This window comes from Coenobita brevimanus, chromosome 26, assembly GCF_032717465.1.
Source record: "Coenobita brevimanus isolate Jiangsu-jjx chromosome 26, ASM3271746v2, whole genome shotgun sequence".
Lineage (NCBI taxonomy): Eukaryota > Metazoa > Arthropoda > Malacostraca > Decapoda > Coenobitidae > Coenobita > Coenobita brevimanus.
The window spans coordinates 11695529-11718557 of record NC_136979.1 but is presented as its reverse complement, the minus strand read 5'-3'; the positions used below and the strand labels follow the sequence as shown (position 1 = coordinate 11718557).

The following is a 23029-nucleotide window of genomic DNA, read 5'->3' as shown; positions in this document are numbered from 1 at the left end:
GGGGTTGGTGATAGCCAATACCCTCTTCAGGCACAAAATGATCCACAGGTATACATGGCGGGTGATGAGAAGGGTGGATGGTGAACTGAATGAAAGGAAGGCAATGATTGATTATGTGTGTGTAGATGAAAGGATATGAAGATGTGTAATGGATGCAAGAGCATATAGAGGTTGGGGGAATAGACTTTCTGACCACCACCTGCTGGTCGTCAGAATCAAGGTCCAAATAAAATGGAGAATGAAGGGCATGACAGGAGGAAGGAGTAGATGCAAGGAGAGTGGAAAAGTTACAAGAGGATGAGGAAAAGACAAAATATATGAGAGAAGTGGAGGAATGATTGGGTAAATATGAACTGGATCAGATGGGGGATGTGGAAGGGGTGTGCAAGATATTCACAGAAGAAATATGTGCAGCATGTGAAGTGATGTGTCGGGTGAAGAGAAGATGAAAGGGGGTGCAAGGAACAGCATGGTGGAATGAAGAGGTGAGACAGGCAGTGGCACAAAAGAAAAAAGCATATAATGAATGGATGAGAAATAAGGGCATGGAAGAAGCTGAGAGACAGAAGAGAGAGTTATATGTAGAAAGGAAGAAAGAGGTGAAAAGATTAGTAAGAGAGAGTAAGAAGAGAGTGGATGAGGAATTTGGAAGCAATTTGAGTGTAAAGTGGAGGGAATGTAAGAAAATGTTCTGTAAAGAGGTAAAGAGAGTCAGACATGGTGACAACAAAGTTAGTAGGGGAGTGAAAGATAAAAATGGTAGATTACTAGTTGAGAAGGGAGAAAAAGTGAGCAGATGGAGAGAACACTTTAATGAATTGTTGAACATACAGGATGGAAGTAATGCAAGTATAAGTGGCTGAGGAATGGCTGGGAGAAGGGGAGAAGGAGGGAGCTGAGAAGACAGGAAGAAGTCAGTAGGATGGAAGTCATGGAAGCAATGAAGACAGTCAAAATGGGGAAAGACCAAGGAATTGATGGAGTGTGTGGTGAAATGCTGAAGCATGGGGGAGAGATAGTAGTAGAATGGATGTGGAAGACATGCAGATTGGCTGCGAGGAAGGTAGAGTCCGGAGGATTGGAAGTCAGATATAATTATTCCCCTGTACAAAGGGAAAGGGAAAAAAGAAGTGTGTGGTAATTATAGGGGCATTTGTCTTCTTAGTGTAATAGGAAACGTAAATGGTAGGATATTGACAGAGTCAGGGAAATAACAGAGGAATTAGTTGGAGAAGAACTGGGAGGCTTTAGGAAGGGAAAACGTTGTGTAGATCAGATATTCATTCTTAGATCTTTAGTGGAAAAGTTTCTAGAGAAGGGAAAGAAGTTGTATGCAGCCTTCATGGATTTGGAGAAAGCATGTGACAGGGTGGATACACAAGGATTGTGGAAAGTATTAAGAATATAAGGAGTAGATGGGAAGTTGCTGAATGCTGTGAAGAGTATGTATGAGGGTGCTAAGGCCGCAGTGCATGTGGATAGTGAATCGAGTGAATTTTTCAAGGAAGTGAGCATAGAAGTGAAAAAGTTATTACATGACAGTATTGTGATACAAACTCTAACGTATGGAAGTGAAGCTTGGACGTTGTTGGAGGGACACAAGCCAAGAGTGACAGCAGTGGGAATGAGTTACTTGAGAGGAGCCTGTGAAGTCACATGGACAGACAGACTGACAAATGAGGATGTGAAGCAGCGTTGTGGTGTGGATGTGGATGTGACAGGAAGTGTTAGGAGAAACATACTTAGGTAGTTTGGCCATGTGGAGAGGATGGAGTGAGAGACTGATGGGGAGAGTGTATGTGAGTGAGGTGGAGGAGGAGAGAGGGAGGAGAAGGTCAAGGATGAGATGGAGGGATGGAGTGGAGAGCTATATGAAAGAGAGGGGTGTGAATTGGGAGCAGGGGAGTGAAATGGCGGGGGACAGGGTAACGTGGAGGCTATTTGTTTGTGGCCACCCTGTATAAGGGATTAAGGCGTCTGGCAATATCTGGATAGATAGACAAGTGATAAATACTACAATAAAACATGTACATTACACATGTGTATAATGTACAGCATTTCAGTTTACTTATAATGATGTACATTTATGACAGGCATCTGTGTATAACGATCAATGTATTTCATTGGCTACAAGTAAAAAACCATACCTAGCAAGCAAGGTAGTAGCTAAAAAAATTGGCATTAATTGTAAACTGACACACTATGTTCAACAGGTTACTGACCCCTGGTTAAACTAAACCTAACCTAACCTAGCATAACCGTATCTAATAATTTAACCTAACCTAACTTCCTCATGGGAAATAGGAAATGAAATCCACCTCTGAGTACGTTTGAATAAGATTCTACCATCACGCTGGAAACAAACAACTGCAGGTACGGTTTAAGGAATGTGATGATAAAAACGGGAAATTTTTCAACAGGAAAAAGTCATTTAGCACCCTGGAAATAGAAAAATACAGAAAACAAACTTGAAGAATATGAATTGAATTGGTAAGGTCTTTCTGCTGCTTACAATAAATGTTACATACACCTAACATTTCACCAAAAATTAATACTATTTTGTTGCAGTAAAACAAAAAATAATATACAATGCGAGATATACTGACTGGTAATAACAAACTAGCCAGTGGCTGTGTGAACAAACTGATGTGGGAATCTTCACTTCACTTCGTAAAATCATGACCGGTGAATTAACTCCTTGAATGTTCTAACTGTCCCTCTCGGGATTAAGAATCTAGCTTCTGGGATATTAACAATGTTTAATATATCATGAATGCTGTAAAAAATAAATTCAAAGTGGCTAAGATTCAAGTTAATAACATCCAGTGCGGCTGCACTTTACCTAGATGGGAAGTTGACAGCACAATTAGGCAGCTTTGTTTTGCCATGACGTGTTGTTAATAGCATCAGGCACTTCATACAGTAACTACCAACAATCCCATTAGTAGAGATCTGAATCACTTGACAGCCCACCAACTACCCCCGGCCTGCCATTGTTTATTATCATCGGGTTGTGTTATCGAGCTTATCTCCGCTAACACCCCTCCAGCCTTTGTAATATGTTACATTACTATGTAGTTTTATTATTACCACAATAAAAAAAAAAGTAATCTATAGAAGGCAATACAGAGCACACCATACAACTTGGCCAAACTGAAGCTTTATCTACCATGACACAGATCGACATATGCTTGGCGGGCCCAATGAATTCAGTGGTGGATGGTTACAATGGTAATGGAGGTGGATGGTTACAATGTTCCGCGAAGTATTAACGAGGGAGTTGTGTAAGACCACATGTCTAGTCTTACACAACACTCCCATGTAGGGAACACAACCACATTCACACAGTCAAGTCTACTCCGGGCTGAAACTAGTCTACTTCGACAAGGACACAAGTGCCAACTACCGAGATTTGGAGAAAAGAATACTACTCACGTATTTACTGTGTGAAACAACGAAGAGTGTGGGGGTGGAGATCGGAAACCCTTCTCTTCTTAAACTGTGACCTTCCGGATAATAATAATAATAATGATAATCAATGTGTACTGTATATACACACCTTGACTATAAAGTTGGAATTCGTACGGCTTAGGCCGTGTCCACACCAAATGCAGGCAGCTGCAGACGGGATTTTTTTTTCTTTCTTTTTTTCTTTATAATATGGGGAAATTGAAATACTCACCCGGCGGAGCGATCCCGACACCACCAACCCAGGAGGAGGATATGGGGAGGTGGCCCCCACCACAAGAGGAGGCAATGGGGAGACACATAGGTGTTCTGTGCCACAGCGGCTCATATCCCCGTGACCCTACGCCCCTCTTCCACACAGCTGGACCACCGGGAAGAACACTCGCTAGAATCGGGGTGGGACTTGCCCTTCAACAGTCCCAAGTAGGCCCTCGGATGCAGTGTCCACCAGACCTGCCTTCACAAGAGGGAGAGCCATCACCAACGCTCACAGTCCCACTATACGCCAGGGGAGCAGCAGTACAGTAGTATCCAACGGATCTACTGTAGGAGGAGTGTCCACTGGATCTCTTTCTGCCACTCACCTCCGGGAGCAGGTGTCTCAGACCGCCACTCCGACGACCTTTGCCTGCGATCCCCAGGAGGACGGCAGGCTCCGTGGTAGTATCCACTGGATCTGCCACTGGGGGAGAGACCACCGGTCATCCCTCAGCTGCACTGTCCTCTAACAGCAAGAGGGCAACAGAGTCCACTGGACCTACCACAGAAGCCAGAAGGCCCGCCAGGCCAGGCCTTCTTCTCCTACAGTCCCTGGGACGAGTGGTCCCCTGGCAGCGTCCCCTGGACCTGTCAGCCTGAAGGAGTGTCCACCGGATCTCCCTCGACCACTACCCCAGGAGGGAGCCTGGATAGCATCCCCTGGACCTACCAGGCGAAAGGAGTGTCCAAAGGACCTCTTTCCTCTGCCCCGGAGTGGAGATTCGGCAGGGACCGTTAGGCCTGCCAGGCTGAGGGACAGGCCACTGGTCATCCCTCCTCCACTATCCCAGAGGCTTTCTACGAGGGTACTGTCCCTTGCTTGGCCCAACCCTCCTGCGGCCGAGCGAGATGCCCCTCCTCCTCCCCCTCCTCTATGAAGGGTGGAGACTGCTCCCCAACAGGGCCCCCATCAGAGAGTACCTGGGACAGACCCACCTCGAGGCTTGGCATCCTGTCCCTGCAGCCCAGCCCCCGATGCCCCCAGCAGCTGACGGACTCCTCCAGGGCGAGTGGCCGCAGCCGACACCTGTCGTCCTCCTCCTCCCACCGAGACTGCAGCCCCAGAATGACGAGGGGCGCCCTGCAGCTGACCCCAGGCCAGGACCAGCCCGGACCTGTCCCCAGGACTCCCACTATGGCCAAGGGCAGGCGCCATGCCGCGTACTTCTTAGCCCTGTTTGGCCCCAGTCCAGAGGGCCATCACACCCCCAAGGCCCCCACCAGAAAAGGGCCGCCCATCACGCCGCCCTCCAGCTCGACCCGGACCCCTGATCATGCCGATTGAGACCTATTCCAGGAACGCATCTTGGATGACCCTCCTCCCACACTGGGCCATCACCTGCGGCTATCTGTGCTGTAGTCTTGGGTGCACCCCTAGCGCCCGCCGGCTACCCAACCTACACTGTGAAATACTCCTCTGACGATTCCCAGTGCTACAGACCCTGTGTGAACCCCTCTCCCTCCCCTCGTCCAGAGTGTCGTGTCCCTGTGTGCCCTAGTTCAGACCCTCGTGTAGTGTTCCCTTGTGTGCCGCCCCACCCTCCCTGCGTGCCCCTCCACCCTGAAGGTAATACCATGTGTAATATCTGTGGCCTCTATATGTGCGACCCGTGTCATACGAGTGATGATATTCAGTGTCTTACTCCTGTGGAATATCCGTCCCCTTGATATATATACGTCTATGTAAAAGATTCGAGTGATATATCTTGTTGGTAGTATATTTCAGTGTAGTGTCACATGCTGTGGTGGACTGAACAGCGTGGTGGACTGAAGAGGTGAGACAGGCTGTGGCACAAAAGAAGAAAGCATACAATGAATGGATGAGAAATAGGGGCGTGGAAGAAGTTGAGAGGTGGAAGAGAGAGTTATATGTAGAAAGAAAGAGAGAGTAAGAAGAGAGTGGATGAGGAATTTGGAAGGAATATGAGTGTAAAGTGGAGGGACTGTAAGAAAATGTTCTGGAAAGAGGTGAAGAGAGTAAGACAGGGTGGAAGTGAGGTTAGCAGGGGAGTGAAAGATAAAAATGGTAGATTACTAGTGGAGAAGGGAGAAAAAGTGAGCAGATGGAGAGAACACTTTAAGGAATTGTTGAACATAGAGGATGGAAGTAATGCGAGTATAAGTGGCTGGGGAATGGCTTGGAGAAGGAGGGAGGTGAGAAGACAGGAAGAAATCAGTAGGATAGAAGTTGTGGAAGCAATGAAGAAAGTTAAAATGGGGAAAGCCCCAGGAATTGATGGAGTGTGTGGTGAAATGCTGAAGCATGAGGGAGAGATAGTAGTAGAAAGGATGTGGAAGATATGCAGATTGGCCTGGGAGGAAGGTAGAGTCTCGGAGGATTGGAAGTCAGGTATAATTATTCCCTTGTACAAAGCAGCTGCTGTTTGCAGATGATACTGCACTGGTGGCTGATTCAGAGGAGAGATTGAGACAGTTGGTAGAGGAGTTTGGAAGGGTGTATGAAAGGAGGAAATTGAAAGTAAATGAGAATAAGAGTAAAGTGATGAAGTGTACGAGGTTGGTAGATGGTCGATATAGCTTTGAATGGTGAGTTGCTTGAGGAGGTAGAGTGTTTTAAATATCTAGGGTCACATGTTGCTGTGGATGGAAGAATAGATGCAGAAGTGAAGTTTAGAATAAATGAAGTAGGAAAGGTGCTGGGAGGAATGAAAAAAGTGTTTAGATGTCGTTCACTTTGAATGGATGTAAAGAGAAGGTTGTATGAGGGTGTTGTGGTACCGACTGCGTTATATGGGGCTGAAACATGGAATATGGGTGTAGCAGAGAGGAAAAGTTTGAATGTAATGAAGATGAGGTGTCTGAGGAGTATGAGTGGAGTGACGCGTACGGATCGAGTGTGAAATGATGAAGTGCGAAGGAGAACTGGAGTTGTTCGGGAGATGGCTGGTAGAGTTGAGCAGAGGGTGTTGCGATGGTTTGGGCATATGGAGAGAATGGATAATGAGCGATTGGTGAAAAAGATAACTAGATCTGATGTGAGAGGTGTAAGGCTGAGAGGAAGACCACGAATAGGATGGATGGACAGTGTGAAGAGAGCACTTGATGCGAGAGGGATGTCTGTTGAGCAAGGAAGAGTGGCTGTGCGTGACAGAAATAAATGGAGAGAAATTGTGAATGAATAAGTGATGACGCAACCCTGAGGGGATATTCTCCCGCATTTGGTCTGATCAGCTAATCAGGTCAGGTGCGGGTAAGGGGATGGGTCTGTTATGATGTGGCAGGGGTAAACCAGCTCTGCTGTCGGGCCTTGCTGCGGATGTCACTGATTGCATTGAACAGTTGACCCTTGTGCGGTGTGGTGCGGTGAGGATCTGTCCGTTCTCCCCTTGGGGCTAAGATGCGAATGGATGTGAATGAACGTGTTAGAATGGATGAGTAAATGGGGAGTGTGTCGTCCTGTCTCGGCTACCTCCCTTTCCTTGGGGGAAGCAGCCTAGGTATATAGATAGAAAGACAAAGGAAAAGGGGAAAAAGAAGTGTGTGGTAATCATAGGGGCGTTTGTCTTCTTAGTATAACAGGAAAAGTGTATGGTAGGATACTTATTGACAGAGTTCGAGAAAGAACAGAGGAATTAGTTGGAGAAGAACAAGGAGGCTTTAGGAAGGGAAGAGGTTGTGTAGATCAGATATTCATTCTTAGATCTTTAGTGGAAAAGTTTCTAGAGAAGGGAAAGAAGTTGTATGCGGCTTTCATGGATTTGGAGAAAGCACATGACAGGGTGGATAGACTAGGATTGTGGAAAGTGTTAAGAATATATGGAATAGATGGGAAGTTGTTGAATGCTGTGAAGAGTATGTACGATGGTGCGAAGGCTGCAGTGCGTGTGGATGGTGAACTAAGTGAATTTTTCTCTTTGAAAGTTGGTTTGAAACAGGGATGTGTCATGTCTCCATGGTTGTTCAATCTGTACATGGATGGGGTAATAAAAGAGGTACAAGGTAGGGTAGTGGATGTTGGAGTGGCCCTGGTGAGAGAGGATAGTGTTTGGAAACTCCCTGTACTGTTGTTTGCAGATGATACTGTGTTGTTGAGTGAAGACGAAGGGGAGCTGCAAGGCTTGGTGGATGAGTTTGGGAGAGTGTGTAAGAAACGGAATCTAAAGGTGAATGTAGTGAAGAGTAAAGTGATGGTCTTTGAGAGTGGTGAAGTCAGTGAATGTACAGCGAGGTTGGATGGTGAGGAATTGGAAAATGTGAGTACGTTTAAGTACTTGGGTAGTGTGATGAGTAAGGATGGAGGTTTGCAGGGTGAAGTGCTTGAAAGGGTACAGCAGGGAAGAAAGGTTGCTGGTTCTTTGAATGCAGTGATGAGAAACAGGGAAGTGAGCATGGAAGTGAAAAAGTTACTACATGACAGTATTGTGATACTAACTCTAACGTATGGAAGTGAAGCTTGGACGTTGTTAGAAGGGCACAAGTCAAGAGTGAGAGCAGTGGAAATGAGTTATTTAAGAGGAGCCTGTGGAGTCACATGGAGAGACAGGCTGACGAATGAGGATATAAAGGAGCGTTGTGGTGTGGATGTGGATGTGATAGGAAGCGTTATGAGGAACACACTGAGGTGGTTTGGCCATGTGGAGAGGATGGATGGTGAAAGACTGACGAAGAGAGTGTATGTGAGTGAAGTGAGGGGGGAAGAGGGAGGGGGAGGGCGAGGATGAGATGGAGGGATGGGGTGGAGAGGTATATGAGAGAGGGGGTGTGAGTTGGGAGCAGGGCAGTGAAATGGCTGGGGACAGGGCGACGTGGAGGCGATTTGTTTGTGGCCACCCCAAACGGGATTGAGGCGTCTGGCAATAGATAGATAGACAGATAGTCACATGCTGTATCTGGATCACGGATCGTGTTGTTCCCCTGTGTAATATATACCTTGCTTGTGTTATATGCTATATAGTTTGTGATATATTGATAGATAGTGTCGTGTGCTATACTGCGTTCATGCTGTATATGTGTATAGTGCTGTGTCATATAATATACTTATGTCCCATATACAACTGTCCATGTGCTAGTGTGTAAATTCTGTGGTACTCTGTGAGGTATACGTGTGGAACTGGTTAGCCCGTGTTTGAGCCCTATCCCTTGTCTGCATGCTCTAGTTCAGTCCAGAGTAAAAGAACCCAAGGCCCATGCCCGTATCTGAGCCCAAGAAGTTGGGCGCAGAATACGCTGCATAACAGAAATGAATTCCCCTAGCTAGACATTGATAGATCAATATTATTGCTCCGCTAGATGACGGGAGAGCTCTACCTCTCCCAGCATGGCAGCTACTCGGGCGTGGCGCTCGACCCTTTGGTCTCAAGTCAGTCGGTCTACCATTGAGCCACCCCACCCTTCCCCCCCATTTGCAGACAGGAGTTCTGCACTACTGCAACCAATGGAAGTAGTTGGTCGTACCTGCCTGTGTTCAGTGGAACACTTGGATGGATTAGAGTGATGCAAAATAATGTTCAAATCAGGTCAGTGTATTTGGAGGGAGAAGGGTCATCGCCTTAGACAGTGACGGCCCTTCAGGTTTGGGGGGGGAGGTAGGCAAGTGGGGTGAGCTTTTTACAGTTGGGTATTATAATCTGTTATGCTGCGTGTTCAGGGTTCAACTTCTTGAACACAGAACATGAGCATGGACTTGGGTTTTTATTGTTCAGGACCGGGCAAGAGCATGCAACAAAGGAACAGGGTTCAAACACAGGCTAACCAGTCTTACACGTATATTGCCTTACAAAGATACAATGCAGAACACAAATACATATGACACAGTACAACACTTATTGACACATAAAGGCTGGACACAGACTGGATCCCAGACAGGTCCAGGTGGCTGCCAGGTGTGGGAGGTGGCCTGTCTGGGGTGTGATCTTGGGAGAGGCGCTCGTCTCGGGCTGCGTGGTGTGGGCTGTAGGGCAGTGTTCTGGGTGGCCCTCTCCTGGTGGGACCCTTAGGCGTGTGGTGGCCCTCGGGACTGAGGCCAAACAGGGCCAGTAGGAACTCAGCTTGGCGCCTGCCCTTGAAAGTGGTGGGGGTCCTGCTAGAGGATCTGGGCTGGTCCTGGCCCGGGGTTGTCAGGGCACCCCTCAAGGGTCAGGGGCTGCGGTCTCGTTGGGCTGGGGAGACCGTCAGGGGCTGATGGCGGCCGCTTGCTCTCGGGGAGTCCAACAGCAGCTGGGGACATCGAGGGAATGGCTGCAGGGACAGGACACCCAGGCTCACGACGGGTCCACTCCAGACGTTCTCCACCAGGAGCTCTGCAGGGGAGCAATCTCCACCCCTAGTGGTGCGGGGGGAGTGCAAGGGGCGTCTCGCTTGGTTTCTGGAGGGGCGGGCCGAGCCAGGGACGCTCCCCTTGGTGGGAGTCTCTGGGGTAGTGGAGGAGGGAAGACCGGTGGTCATTCCCTCAGCTTGGCTATACCGGTGGGGTTTGCCAAAACTCCACTCCGGGGCAGTGGAAGGAGGTCTGGTGGACACTCCCTCCGCCTGGCAAGTCCGGTGGACGTTACCAAGGCTCCCTTCTAGGGTAGTGGAGAAAGGAAGTCTGGTGGACATTTCTCCCACCCGGCAAGTCCAGTGGACGTTACCGGGGCTCCACTCGTCCCGGGGGCAGCAGGTAGAGGAAGCCTGGTGGCCGCTCCTTTGCCTGCGGTAAATCCAGTGGATGTTACCAAGGTCCTGCTGCCGGGAGAAAGTTGCAGGCGAGGGGTATCCGATGGAAGTCCCCTCTATGGCAGGTCCGGTGGATGCTACCAATGCTCTGCTCCCTTCCCTGGGACGACAGGTGGGGCAAGTCTGGTGGACATTCCTCCAATGGCAAGTCTGGTGGACGTTACTGTGCCCCTGCTCCCGGTGGTGAGTGGCAAAAGAGGGAGATCCAGTGGACGCTCCCTCTACAGCAAGTCCGGTGGATGTTATTGTGCCACTGCTTCCCTTGGGGTGTGTAGGACTGGGAAAACCGGTGGTCATTCCTCCTATAGTGGCAAGTCCGATGGACATTACCGAGGGCCTACTTGGGACTGTTAGAACAAGTCCCACCCCAAGTCTGGCGAGTGTTGGTCCGGCTGGAGTGTAATGCAGTGGGGTGATGTACTCTCCCTTGGGGTGGTGTAGTCCCCGCTTGCTCTGTTGAAGGGAAGTCGGGCGCATGGTGGTGAGGGACTTCCACCCCGTGGTCTCCCCCTAGGGTGGGTGTCTCATCATCCCATCCGCTCGCCATTTCATAATCCCCCTCTGATAAACATGTTTGAAAACAGGCAAATTAGTGGCTGTATGCAGTAGGCAACGGATACCAGAGCTATTCACAGGTTCAGGAAGCAGCATTCGTGACGTCGTAGATGTATCAGTATTTTAAAACTATATATGCATGCTGCGTGCCAGTCTCCCCTGACTCGAAATATGCAAGGAAGCATATTCGTAAGTTTTCTTGCAAATAAGATAAAAAAAAAAAGTAAAAGAAGACAGTACTCAAAGGGTGCATACCTCTGCCAACGCCTATAGCCTACCAGACAACCACCTAAATTTAACTAACTCTTCCGTAACCCATGACCCACATATTCTCAACATTTCATTGGAATCTATTAATAACATTTTGAGATAATTTGTGGACAAACAATAAAAAAGGAGTGAATTTGTACATAAATTCCTCCAGCTCCATTGGCGGAGTTAATAAAATCGGCATAGTTCAAGTGTTCACATAAAGTAACCACATAACAGAACTAAAAAGTACTCAGAGAGTGCATACCTCCGCCAATGCCATTGCCATTAAAAAGGATTCGGATCCATGGAGATTGTTATGCTGGGTGTTTTTAGGTCGACGTCTGGTCCTAAGAACACTAGCTACTGAACGGGGTTCTCTTTTGAGATCGGAACTAGAATACAGTACAAGAAGAACAGGGCATAAAAACTTGGCAGACCAACCTTACATATATATTGCCTTAATTACAATCCTTACAATACACCACAGTGAGGTACAGAATAATAGGGACACTGTCAGGCTTGGCCCGGGGTGCCAGGGACTGGGCTGATTACAGGTGGTGCCTGGGCATGGGAGGTAGTTCGTCAGGTGTGCCTTCCCATAGGGGGCACAGGACTTCTGCCAGGGGTGATGCCGTTCAGATGGGGCTGCCAGTCGGCGTGCAGGGAGGCCCTTTCCTAATGGGGCCTCGACCTGGGAGGTGGCCCTCTGGACTGGGGCCGCACAGGGCCAATAAGCGTGCTTACCTTTGCCTGTTCCTGGAGGAGGGTCGTCTGCAGGTGGGGCTCGGGAGGCCCCGCCCCGAGGTCCTAGGGGGGCCCCTAGGTGTCTGGGGATTGCGGTCTCCACAGGGTCAGACCACCAGCAGGAGCTGCCGGCGGCGTGCCTTCTTCGTTGCGTCCGTCAGTGGCATGCATCATCCAGGGGTGGTCTGTAGAGCGTGGATCCCCAGGCTTGGGATGGACCCTCGCCACAACTCTTCAATCTGCAACTGCTCTGGGGGACTGCACCTGTAAGGAGAGAGAGAGAGAGAGAGGGAGAGAGAGAGAGACGTCCCACTCGGCCTCCAGAGGGGTGGTGGGCCGAGCCAGGGACTTCCTCCAAAAGGGTAGTCTCAGGGGCTGTGGATGAAGGGTGTACAGTGGCCGTCCCTTCCCTGGTGCGTACAGTGGCTGTCACTGCTGTTCCACGAGCTCTAGAGACAACAGCCAAATTGTGCACAGTGGCTGTCACTCCTGCCCGGTGCGTACAGTGGCCATCACCATGCGGCTGTTCCCTAAGGAGGTGGCAGATGAAGGGCGTATAGTGGCCATCTCTTCCCCGGTGCATACAGTGGACATCACCGTGGTTTTGCCTCTACCTGATTTACCAGCCGAAGTGAATACAGTGGCTGTCACTTCCTGCCTGGTGTGTACAGTGGCCATCACCGTGGGGCTGGTTCCAGGGGTGGCTGCAGTTGACATGCATACAGTGGCCGTCACATCCTGCCTGGTGCATACAGTGGCCATCACCACGGGGCTGCAGGAGGTAACAGTTGAAGGGCATACAGTGGCCCTCCGTTCCCCGGTGTGTACAATGGCCGTCACCGCACTGCTGCTTGGGAATGTGCTGAGACAAGTCCCACCGCAATCCTGGCGAGGGCTGCCTGGCTGAGATGTAGTTGGCCGGGACTGCTGGTAGCCGTGTTGAGAGAAAGAGGGGCACAGCGTCGTGGGGCACCTAGGCCCATCTTGCTTGGGCCTGGCACTCTCACTACATGCCCCCCCATGCTCTCCTCCTGGGGTGGGTGTGGGACCGTGGGTCATTCCTGGGGTGGGTGTTGCAAGACCCCTCCCTGGGTTTCCCATGGGAGCGGGCATCTCACCACCATCGATGAGGGGAAAGTCACGTCCCCGTGGCTGGAGGTGGTAGGTGTCTGAGGTGGTGGTCTGGTGTGCCGGTGTGAGGTGGCAGAGGAGAGTGGTCCAGTGGTGGGTGAGCTGGCTGGGCTTCTGGTGTGGAACATAGGTGATGTGGAGGGTGGAGGTGTGGGGTGTCTGCAGGAGGAGGCGGAGTAGCTAAGGTGTCGCCTGGATCCTTTGGCTATGTCCTTGTGTGAGGGACAAGATGGCACGTCATACCTTCTTCTCGAGTGGTGGCGAGTGGTTGAGCCCTCCCGGCTGAATGCTAGCGACAGATGAAGTGGCTGGGGTTTTATGAGAGCTCCTAGGGTAGGTGTTAATCCTCTCCCTGGGGGGATTGGGCGGGTGGAAACTTCCACTGCGCCTGATGCATTCTCAGTGTGATGGGGGCTGTGCTGGGTGTGGTGGGGCTTGCTGGGGGTGGTTGTGGTGATGTTGGGAATGTGGGTGATGGCGTGACTGTATACCTGGCTGGTGTGAGGGAGAGGTGGCCAGATCTGGTCATGGTGGTGGTGAGGACTGGCATAGGTGGTGAGGTGGTGGGGCCACATGGTGCATTTGTTGTTCATGGGAGGGTGGTTGAACACCCTTGTGGGGGAGAACATGGGGTGGTTGTGGGTGCGGGGCTGGTGCGTGGGGTGTGCATATGGGGGGAACGTGTGGGCGTAGGAGTGGTGGTGGGTGGTCATGTGGCGGTTGCACGAGGTGTATTGGCCGGGAGTGGGCAGTGGGTTGATTGTCTAGGTGGTGGAGTGCGAGAAGTGGTGGCAGTGGTGGTGGGTGGTGAGCTGAGGCGTGGTTTGGCGTGGGTAGTGGGTGGGGAGTGGGTGTGTGTGTGGGAAATTTTGGTGGGCATAGGGGTGGTGGTGGGCGTTGTGCTGTGTTGATGTTGTTGTGGGGTGACGGGGGGTGGGTGGGGGCATCCCGGGGGATCGTCCTGCGTGTTGAATGGTGGTGGCGTGGCGGCGGGAGGTGAGGTGTCAGCTGAGGTCGCCGGTGAAACATTGGGGGCCCGTGGGGGTGGTGTGGAGCAGGGGAAAGGTGGGATGGGGAAGGTGCTGGTGGATGGGGGGGTAGGTGAAGGTGAGGTGGAGGAGGGTGCGAAGTAGTAATTGTGGGAGTAAGAGGAGTTTTCCGGAATGGCGGGAGATGGCGGGGTGGCATGGTGGGGGATGGAGCAGGTGCGGCCTGTGTGAGCATTGTCTTGTGGGACACGAAATAGCTGCATGTGGCGGTTTTGGTATGTGCGTGTGGTGCTGTGGTGTTGAATAATGACTTGACAGGGGTTGGGGATGTTGATGACAGTGTAGGGTCCCTCAAATCGTGGCGAGATTTTGCTCGGGACCGGTAGGCGTGATACCGCTACTGAGTCTCTTGTTTTGTATGGGTTGGATGTTGTGAAGTCCGGCTGTAGGTCTTGATGTTTTTGCGGGTGGTGCAATCGCCTTTTGAGGTGATGAAGGGGTCGGATATGGGGGGTGGGAAGGGTGGTTGGAGGTGGTGTCTGAGGGGTAGGAGGAGAGGGGTTTCTCCAAACACCCGTTCGTGGGGGGTGATACCGTTGTCTCTCGGGCAGGTGTTCATGCCCCACTGTATTATTTTAACATACGCCAGCCAGTCCTTGTTGTCTGTTTCCTGTATTCGAGCCTGCACTTGGTTTAGGAGGGTGCGATGGCTCCTTTCACACACTCCATTCCCTTGGGGCCAGTAGGGGAAGGAGTGGGAGATCTGGTAACCGAACAAGGTGGCTAGTTCTTTCCAGATCTTGCCTGTAAATTCTGGGGCGTTATCTGAGTCAAGGGCTCGGGGAATCCCAAAGTATGGGAAGACGTGGCGGACGAATGCTTTAGGTACGTACGTCCATGGCGTGGTGCTCCTTGGCTGGGCAGGTGATGGGGAATTTTGAGTAGACATCCACAAACGTTATGATGTATTTGTACCCAGCTTTGGGTGTTAGGGACCAGACTACGTCGACTATGGACAATAATTGCCTTGGTTTGTGGGCGGTGATTTTTCCCGACAGCCCAGGTGTGCAGGTGATGTCTTTACCTAGCGAGCAGGTTTGGCAGGCTTGGATGATTTGCTTGGCAAGGTTGGAGTTGCCTGGTGTCCAGTAGATGTCGCTGAACACTTGTAAGAGTTTTTTCATGCCGAGATGGATGCCGTTGTTGGAGTGTAGGTGGGTCATGGCGTCGAGGGCGGTGTTTGGGTCGAGGACTATGTGCCCGGCCTGAGTAAACAGGTGGTCGCCGTGCCTGTAGAGCTTGAACACCTGAGGTGGTATCCGGGGTGGGTGCTCCTTATCTTCCCATTGTTGTATAAGGTCGGAGGTGGCGTTGATGGAAGTGATTGGTAGGTGGGACAAGGCGTCGGTGTTGGTGTGTAGTTTCCCTGGTCTGTAGGCGATTTCGAAATCAAACTCCTCTAGGGCCTATCTCCACCTGATCAGTTGAGCGTTGTTGGTGTTGGATTGTCATAGCCACTGGAGGGATTGGTGGTCTGTGATGATCATGACAAGAGTGCTGGAGAGGTATGGTCGGAAATGCTCCATAGCCCATATAATGCCCAGGCATTCACGTTTAGTGGCGGCATAATTTTTCTCAGCTTGGTTGAAGGTGCGGCTGGCACAGGCGATTACGTGTTCTCGCCCCTCTTGGACCCGGGCCAGGACGGCGCCAAGCGCCACTAGAGACACATCCGTGTACAGGTGAAAAGGCAGCGTGTAGTCGAGGAAGGCAATAACCGGGGCAGGGATGAGTTTTGATTTGCGTGTGTGGAAGGCAATGATTCAGGCGTTGGTCCAGATGAATGGTTTGCCTTTCTTAGGGCCCTGAGGGGTTTTGTGATGTTCGCAAAACCCTTGACAAAGCGCTGGAAGTAGGAGGTTAGCCCGAGAAAGGTGCACACATCGTGGACATCTTTTGGTAGAGGAAGGTCTGAGATGGCCTGCAGTTTGTCAGGGTCAGGAGAGATGTCTTCTGCTGAGATCATGTGGCCCAGGAAGTAGATGGACCGTTCAGTCAGGATGCCTGGCAGATGCGCTGGAAGACTTGCTTGTGGCACTGGAGGTGGTCGGCCCATGTTTGGCTGAAAACAGTCACATCGTCCAGGTATGCCAGGCAGATTTCCTAAGTGAGGCTGCTGAGGACCGACTCCATCAGACGGGAGAACGTGGTGGGGGCATTGCAGAGTCCGAATGGGAGGACAATAAATTCGTAATGTTTAGCATTATTTGTGGAGAATGCTGTTTTTCCTCAGTCCTTGGGATGGACGGGGACTTGCCAATATCCCAGCTGCAGATCTAAGGTGGAGAAACATGACAACCCGTATAGGGAATCAAGGGAGCCGTCTATCCTGGGTAAGGGAGTGGCGTCCTTCCTGGTCATGTCATTAAGTCTCCTATAATCCACACAGAAGCACATGCTGCTGTCTTTCTTTTTGACAAGGACGACGGGTGAGGACCATGGGCTGGTGGAGGGGGAGATAACGCCGGCATTGAGCATGTCCTGGACCTGCCGGTCTTCCTCAGCCCATTGTTTGGGGTTCTTTCGCCATGATGGTTGGCGAATAGGCTTTCCTGTGGTGTGGATTTCATGGTTCAGGTACGTGGTGTGGCCGATGTCTGCTGGTCCTGATGAAAATAGGTCTTGGAAGTCCAGGACGAATTGTTGGAGGCTGTTAGCCTGATGAGGCAAGATGTGTTCAGGTAGGAAGGGTAGGGTGGCAAGGGAAGGGGGGGGTTTCACAAGGCTTGGCTTCCTCCATTTCTCTCCCACCACTAATCCCCTGGGGAGGGTGAGGGGTGTGGTGGAGAGATTCGTAATGCATGCTGCTCCGACGTGGGGGAAAAGGAAGGTGGGTGACAGTAGACAGGAGGAGAAGGCCCCAGGTGGTAGGCTGGGGGAGAACAGGACGGAGGTGCTGGTAGGTCTGTTCAGCTGTCGCCAGGCCTCGTGCTAGGGGGGGATGGTCAGTGCGGAAGTGATGGTTGCAGGGAAGGTGGGGTGGGAAGGAGTGGGGTGGGCAGGCGGCATCGTGGGTAGGGTGTAGGACATGGTGTGGGGGGGCAGGGTGAGGGGGTGGTGTGTACGTGCAGAGTGGCTGAGCAGGGGATCTGGAGGTTTTTTAAACTGGAGGCGCCGCTTGTGGCAGTCGACGTTTGTGTGTAGTTTCTGTAAAAGGTCCAGTCCCAGTTAGCCATCATAGGCACGGCAGGTTGAGTCAAAGCCGATAAACTTGTGTTTGGTGGAAACTTGCTGGTTGGTGTCAGCTCGTAGGGCCTGGATCTCCCCATGTATTGGCAAGGGGCCATCCCCCACGTCTATAAGGTGAACTGAGGTGTGGAAAAGTGGGCCAAAGGCGGAGGTGTGGCGGGAGTAGAAGTGTGTGTAGAGGCAAGATCTGGCTGTTCCCGTGTCGACCAGCAGTCTCGCTTTTACCCCGTTCAGTCTCATCTTGTCGTAGACTCAGAGGCAGTATTTCTGCAAGATGGCCCCTGCCACTGTGGGGAGGTGCGGGGGTGGTCCTAAAAATCCAGCTGTTATGAGGCGTCTTCTTCCTCTGGCTCCATTTCCCTGGGATGGGCGAAGTTGGTGGGTGAAGAGTCACCCTCAGCGCCTTCATCATCTAATGATGAAACCTTGTGGTCCCTTTGAGTGGTCATCCTGTGCTGGGCAGCCTTCAACTGTTCACGGATGCCATGGAGGAGGCCGCTGCGGCTGCAGGCGGTGAATTCCCAAGAGTTAATGGATATTAGGTTTGGGTTCTCCTTGGGACTGGGGCGTCTCTTGGTAGGATGAGCCCTAGGTGCGGAATGTGTTGGTGAAGGGCTTGGGTGGGTGGAGGGTGTCCGTTGCTTCTGGCGTTGTGCTGTCCTCTGGATGGAGAATTTACTTACTGCGCCAATGTGTTGTGGGGTGGAGCAGGCGGCTAGGAGGCACTGCACTAGCTGTATGCCCCTGTCGAGGCCTCCTGAAGAGTTGTATATGGTAAAGTGCTCCCTTATTGTGTCTGGGGAGGATCCTCAACAGTATGTTAAATATGTGTTGCTCCCAGGTGGCGCGTCGGTCTCCGAGTAGGCAGCGGTGATGAGTTGCCTGGTCTGGATGAGTGTGTCATCCAGGTTTCCCTCGTAGGTGAGGGCATCGAGCTGTGACAGAGTTATGACTCTTCCCAAAGATGGCGTGACTGCCTGTGTCGCAATTTGTGTAAACTGCCCCCATTTTAACTCCGGGACGATCTGGGAGGCGATACTCGATACTGTCTTGCCCAGGTGCAGCAGGGTGACAGCTATCTTCTCCCTGTCATTTTCAAAGCCTATGTCCAGTAGTGGTTTAACCATGGACAGGTACACATTAATGTCATATTGCTCACTAGCTACTAAGCGGGGTTCTCTTTCGAGACTGGACCTAGAATACACTGCAAGAGGAACAGGGCATTAAAACTTGGCAGACCAACCTTACATAATATATTGCCTTAATACCAATCCTTACAATACACCACAATGAGATTCATGTACAGATTAATAGGGACACTGTCAGGCCTGGCCCAGGCTGTTGGGGACTAGGCTAATTATAGGTGGTGCCTGGGCATGGGACGTAGCTCGTCAAGTGTGCCTTCCCGTAGGGGGCACGGGACTACTGCCAGGGGTGATGTCGTCCAGATGGGGCTCCTAGTCAGCGTGCTGGGAGGCCCTTTCCTAGTGGGGCCTCGACCTGGGAGATGGCTCTCTGGACTGGGGCCAAACAGGGCCAACAGGCGTGCTTGCCATTGCCTGGTCCTGGAGGAGGGTCGTCTGCAGGTGGGGCTTGGGAGACCTCGCCCTGGGGTCCTGGGGTTTCCCCTGGGTGTCTGAGGGTTGCGGTCTCCACAGGGTCAGACCACCATCAGGAGCTGCCTGCGGCTATCTCCAAAAGTTCTCAATGAATCTCAATGAAATTTTGTGGAAGGGTGGACCATAGGCCAAGAAAAAAATATATTATATTTGGGGGCAGATCCGTATCCGGATCCGGATCCTATACATCCCCCACAATGTCTCCAAAAGGTTGCAATGAATTTCAATAATATTATTTGCAAGAGTGGGCAATGGGCCAAGGAACAACCAATTAAATTTGGGGGCAGATCCAGATCCCATGTATTTTACACAATATCTCTGAGATGCCCACCCCCACGGGAAACCCAGGAAGAGGTGTCGCAACACCCACCCTAGGAAGGACCCACAGCCCCACACCCACCCCAGGAGGAGACCATGGGGAGGAGTGTAGAAAGAGCGCCAGGCCCGAACATGGCCACCAGCAGGAAAGCAATCCCGGCCAACTACATCTCAGCTCGGCCAGCACTTGCCAGCATCGGGGTGGGACTTAGCACAGTCCCAAGCAGCACCGCGGTGATGGCCACTATATGCTCAATGGAAGGGATGGCCACTGTACGCCCTTCAGCTGTTACCCCCTGCAGCTCCACAGTGATGGCCACTGTACACACCGGGCAGGACGTGATGGCCACTGTACGCACATCAGCTGCAGCCACCCCTGGAGCCAGCCCCGCGGTAGCAGCCACTGAATGCACTGGGCAGGAAGTGACAGCCACTGTACGCACTTCGGTTGGTAAACCAGGTAGAGGCAGAACCGCGGTGACGGCCACTGTACGCACCAGAGAAGGGATGGCCACTGTACGCCCTTCGTCTGCCACCTCCTTAGGGTACAGCCCCACAGTGACGGCCACTGTATGCACCAGGCAGAAAGTGACAGCCACTGTACACACTTCAGCTGTTGTCTCTAGGGCTCATGGAACTGCGGTGACGGCCACTGTATGCACCGGGGAAGGGTCGGCCACTGTACACTCTTCATCCACAGCCCCTGCGACTACCCCTTTGAAGGAAGTCCCTGGCTCGGCCCACCACCCCTCTGGAGGCCGAGTGGGACATCTCCCTCTCTTTCTCTCTCCTCACAGGTGCAGCCCCCAGAGGAATTGAAGATCGAGGAGTTGTGGCGAAGGCCCATCCCGAGCCCAGGGATCCACACCCTACAGGCTGCCCCTGGACGACACCTGCTGCTGACGGACGTGTGCGGAATACTTCGGATTCGGATCTGGATCCGCCCCAGAATTTATTTATTTATTTTTCTTTTTCGGCCCATGACCCACCCTTCCACAAAATTTCATTGAAATTCATTGAGAACTTTTGGAGATACTGTGAGGAATACTTCGGATCCAGATCCAGATCCGCCACAAAATTTAATCAATTCTTTCTTGGCCCATAGCCCACCCATCAACAAAATTTCATTGAAATTCATTGAGAAATTTTGGAGATATCATGTGGACAAACAGACAAACATAGGATGACTACTGGGCCCACAGTGTAGAGACTGTGACTGGGCCTTAGAGGCAGGCTGTGAAGCCTATGCCCAGAGTTGGACACATAAAATATAAATAAATAAATAAATGAATAACTTCGATGGTGGAGGTAACGAAGCCAAGGTGACTAAAAATCATGTGATGAACATCGTTAACGGCTGCAAGTGATTTGCTGTGTCTCCTAACTTTCAATATTAAAATGATAAAGATTACGCTTTTATGCACTTAATGAATGGTCATTATATATAAAATAAATATCTCCCTAGTAACAATAATGAACACATTTTATTTGAAGGGGCCTTTTTATGACCCAAGGTGGGTCCTCATGCACTGTCTATTTCCACGGGTCTTCATTGTATCTGAGGGGTCCAATCCCCCCGTCCGCATTTCGAACACTGCTGCAAAACTTTCGCCTGCTCCAGCAAGCACTGGTGTGGACGTGACTTTAGGCTGGGATACTTGCGATTGTGAGTGACAGGAGGTTAACCGTTAACAGGCTAAAGTTGCCTTTCTCTGGCAGTCCATGCACCAAGCAACTTTTAAGGATATGGAGGAAGTTGAGAGACATTTGTATAACAGGGCAGAGGAGCTGTTCGGCTATATCAGTGCCACCACACGAAGGCGTCACTCTTTGTAACTGACAGTAGCCTAGCTATTTTTAGGGTTACCATATCTAAACTGTCAAAATACTGGACGCCTCCGCTGAAACCCATGCTCCCCTCGCCCCCCCCCCAACACACACTTTGGGCGTTTGACATTATGAAACCTTTATACTTGAAATACCCGCCGTGGCAAGCCACCACACAGACGTCGCGATCCCCATCCCAGGAGGAGACTACGGAGGGGCTGGTAAGGAGCGCAAGTCGTCCTGGCTAGAGAGACATACGTCCCCTATGGCCACGTGCCCGTATTGCCTGCAACAGGCCCAGCGGGAAGTTTTCAGTCTGGGAGAACTACCTCCCAACTGGAGTAGCCCTCGACAGGTTCGGGGTGGGACTAGACCTTCAGTCCCAAGCAGCACCCCTGTGACGGCCTCAGCCACACACCAAAAAGAGACGGCCTCAGCCGCTCATAAGAGGGAGATGGCCTCTGCCGCTCACACAAAATGAGACGGCCTCAGCTGCTCATTAAAAGGAGACGGCCACAGCCACTCACACAAAAAGAGACAGTCTCAGCCGCTCATTACAAGGAGATGACCTCAGCATCTCCAAACCAGAGATGGCCTCCAGCCACTCAGGTGCTGCTCCACCCCCCTCCCCTCCTACAGGAACCAGCAACGGCCTCCAGCCACTTCTGGGGAGAACCGGGTACGTCCCCTCTCCTCCTGTAGCTGCCCACGGGAGTAAGACACCAGTGATGGCCTCCGCCCGCACCTCGCCTGGACATCACTCCTCTTGCAGGGCACTGGCGACGGCCTCCTGCCACGCCTGCAGGAGACGAACGGCCTCTGGCTGCCCTCCCCCTGCTCTCCTCCCCCAAGGCTGCCTTCAGAAGGATCCCCTTGGCCTGGAGACAGTGTCGCATGGCCCCGTGCTGCCCCTGGGAGCGTGCCATTCAGCCGGCACCCGAGGATGACGACCCCCTAATGGACTCCTGCCCGAGGCGACGCCACAGTCCTACCCTGACGGCAGTCCAGCAGAAGGGAGACCGCAGATGCCAGACTCCCTGCGGTGCCCCCACTCCCCCGTGCGCCCTCTCTAACCCCAGGCAACCCTCTCCCCTGAGTAGGCACAGGCAAGAGCACCTGCTCAGCTTGTTTGGTTCAAGCTCGGAGGACCAGACCATTCCAACAGGCCCTTTGTGTAAAGGGCCCCTCTCCACACCCGACCATAGCCCCCGACCGACGACATCACCACTGAGGATCGTCCCGTGGCCCTCGAGTGAAGGAATACCTGACAACGACTCACCAACACCTGGTCGACACCTGGGACTCATCCAGTCCCCATAATGCAACCAGAGTCCCTCGCCCTGCTCAGTGTAACAGTGACTGCTCCTAAAAGTGACTACAGTATAGTTCTTGTGCCCAGGCATAAGACAGTGTTATATTTGTACCTGGGTCACTGTGACGTACCTAATAAGACACTCAGACTGATCCTCCAACCTAACCAACCCAGTATATGTAGTGAATATCCTGTGCTATACAGTGTCCGTCCAGCATCCTGCGTGATACTCATTAACCAGTCAGAACCCTATAGTCTACCCAGAGCAAATAATTATAAATAGTGTATTGTGTGTTTGTTATGCTGGTGTTTTTAAGGCGACTTCTCGTCCTAAAAACACTAGCAACTGATGCGGGGTCCTCTTTCCGGACCGGAAGTAAAGCACCCACAAAGGAACAGGACATAAAAACCAGGCAGTACACCTTAACACATCTATTGCCTTAATTCTAACCGTTACAATACAACACAGAGTGATATTTGAGATACAGGGGAACAGGGACACAGAGTTAACCTTCAGCACCACAAGATACAGTCACACTTAGTACACAATACATTGCACATACAGGGATGTCTTGAATTATATATGTTATTGTCCATATGTCACTTATAGGCAGGATATACACTGAACTGAT

At 51.5% G+C, this 23029-nt stretch overlaps 2 protein-coding genes across 2 annotated transcripts in view; one reads left to right on the top strand and one right to left on the bottom strand.

The window, feature by feature from the left end:
• Nucleotides 1-2955, bottom strand: part of LOC145394070 (glutamine amidotransferase-like class 1 domain-containing protein 1) — a 326615-nt gene extending 323660 nt beyond the window's left edge. The window contains exon 1 of the mRNA XM_080268038.1: nt 2843-2955. Within this exon, the coding sequence (XP_080124164.1) occupies nt 2843-2888 (46 nt within the window). The 5' untranslated portion in view covers nt 2889-2955. The remainder of the gene's footprint in view (nt 1-2842) is intronic.
• Nucleotides 2956-3112: 157 nt separating this feature from the next.
• The window catches only part of LOC145394186 (uncharacterized), a 109253-nt gene continuing 89336 nt past the window's right edge, over nt 3113-23029 (top strand). Inside the window, exon 1 of the mRNA XM_080268171.1 lies at nt 3113-3215. The gene's annotated coding sequence lies outside the window, so the exon portion shown is untranslated. The remainder of the gene's footprint in view (nt 3216-23029) is intronic.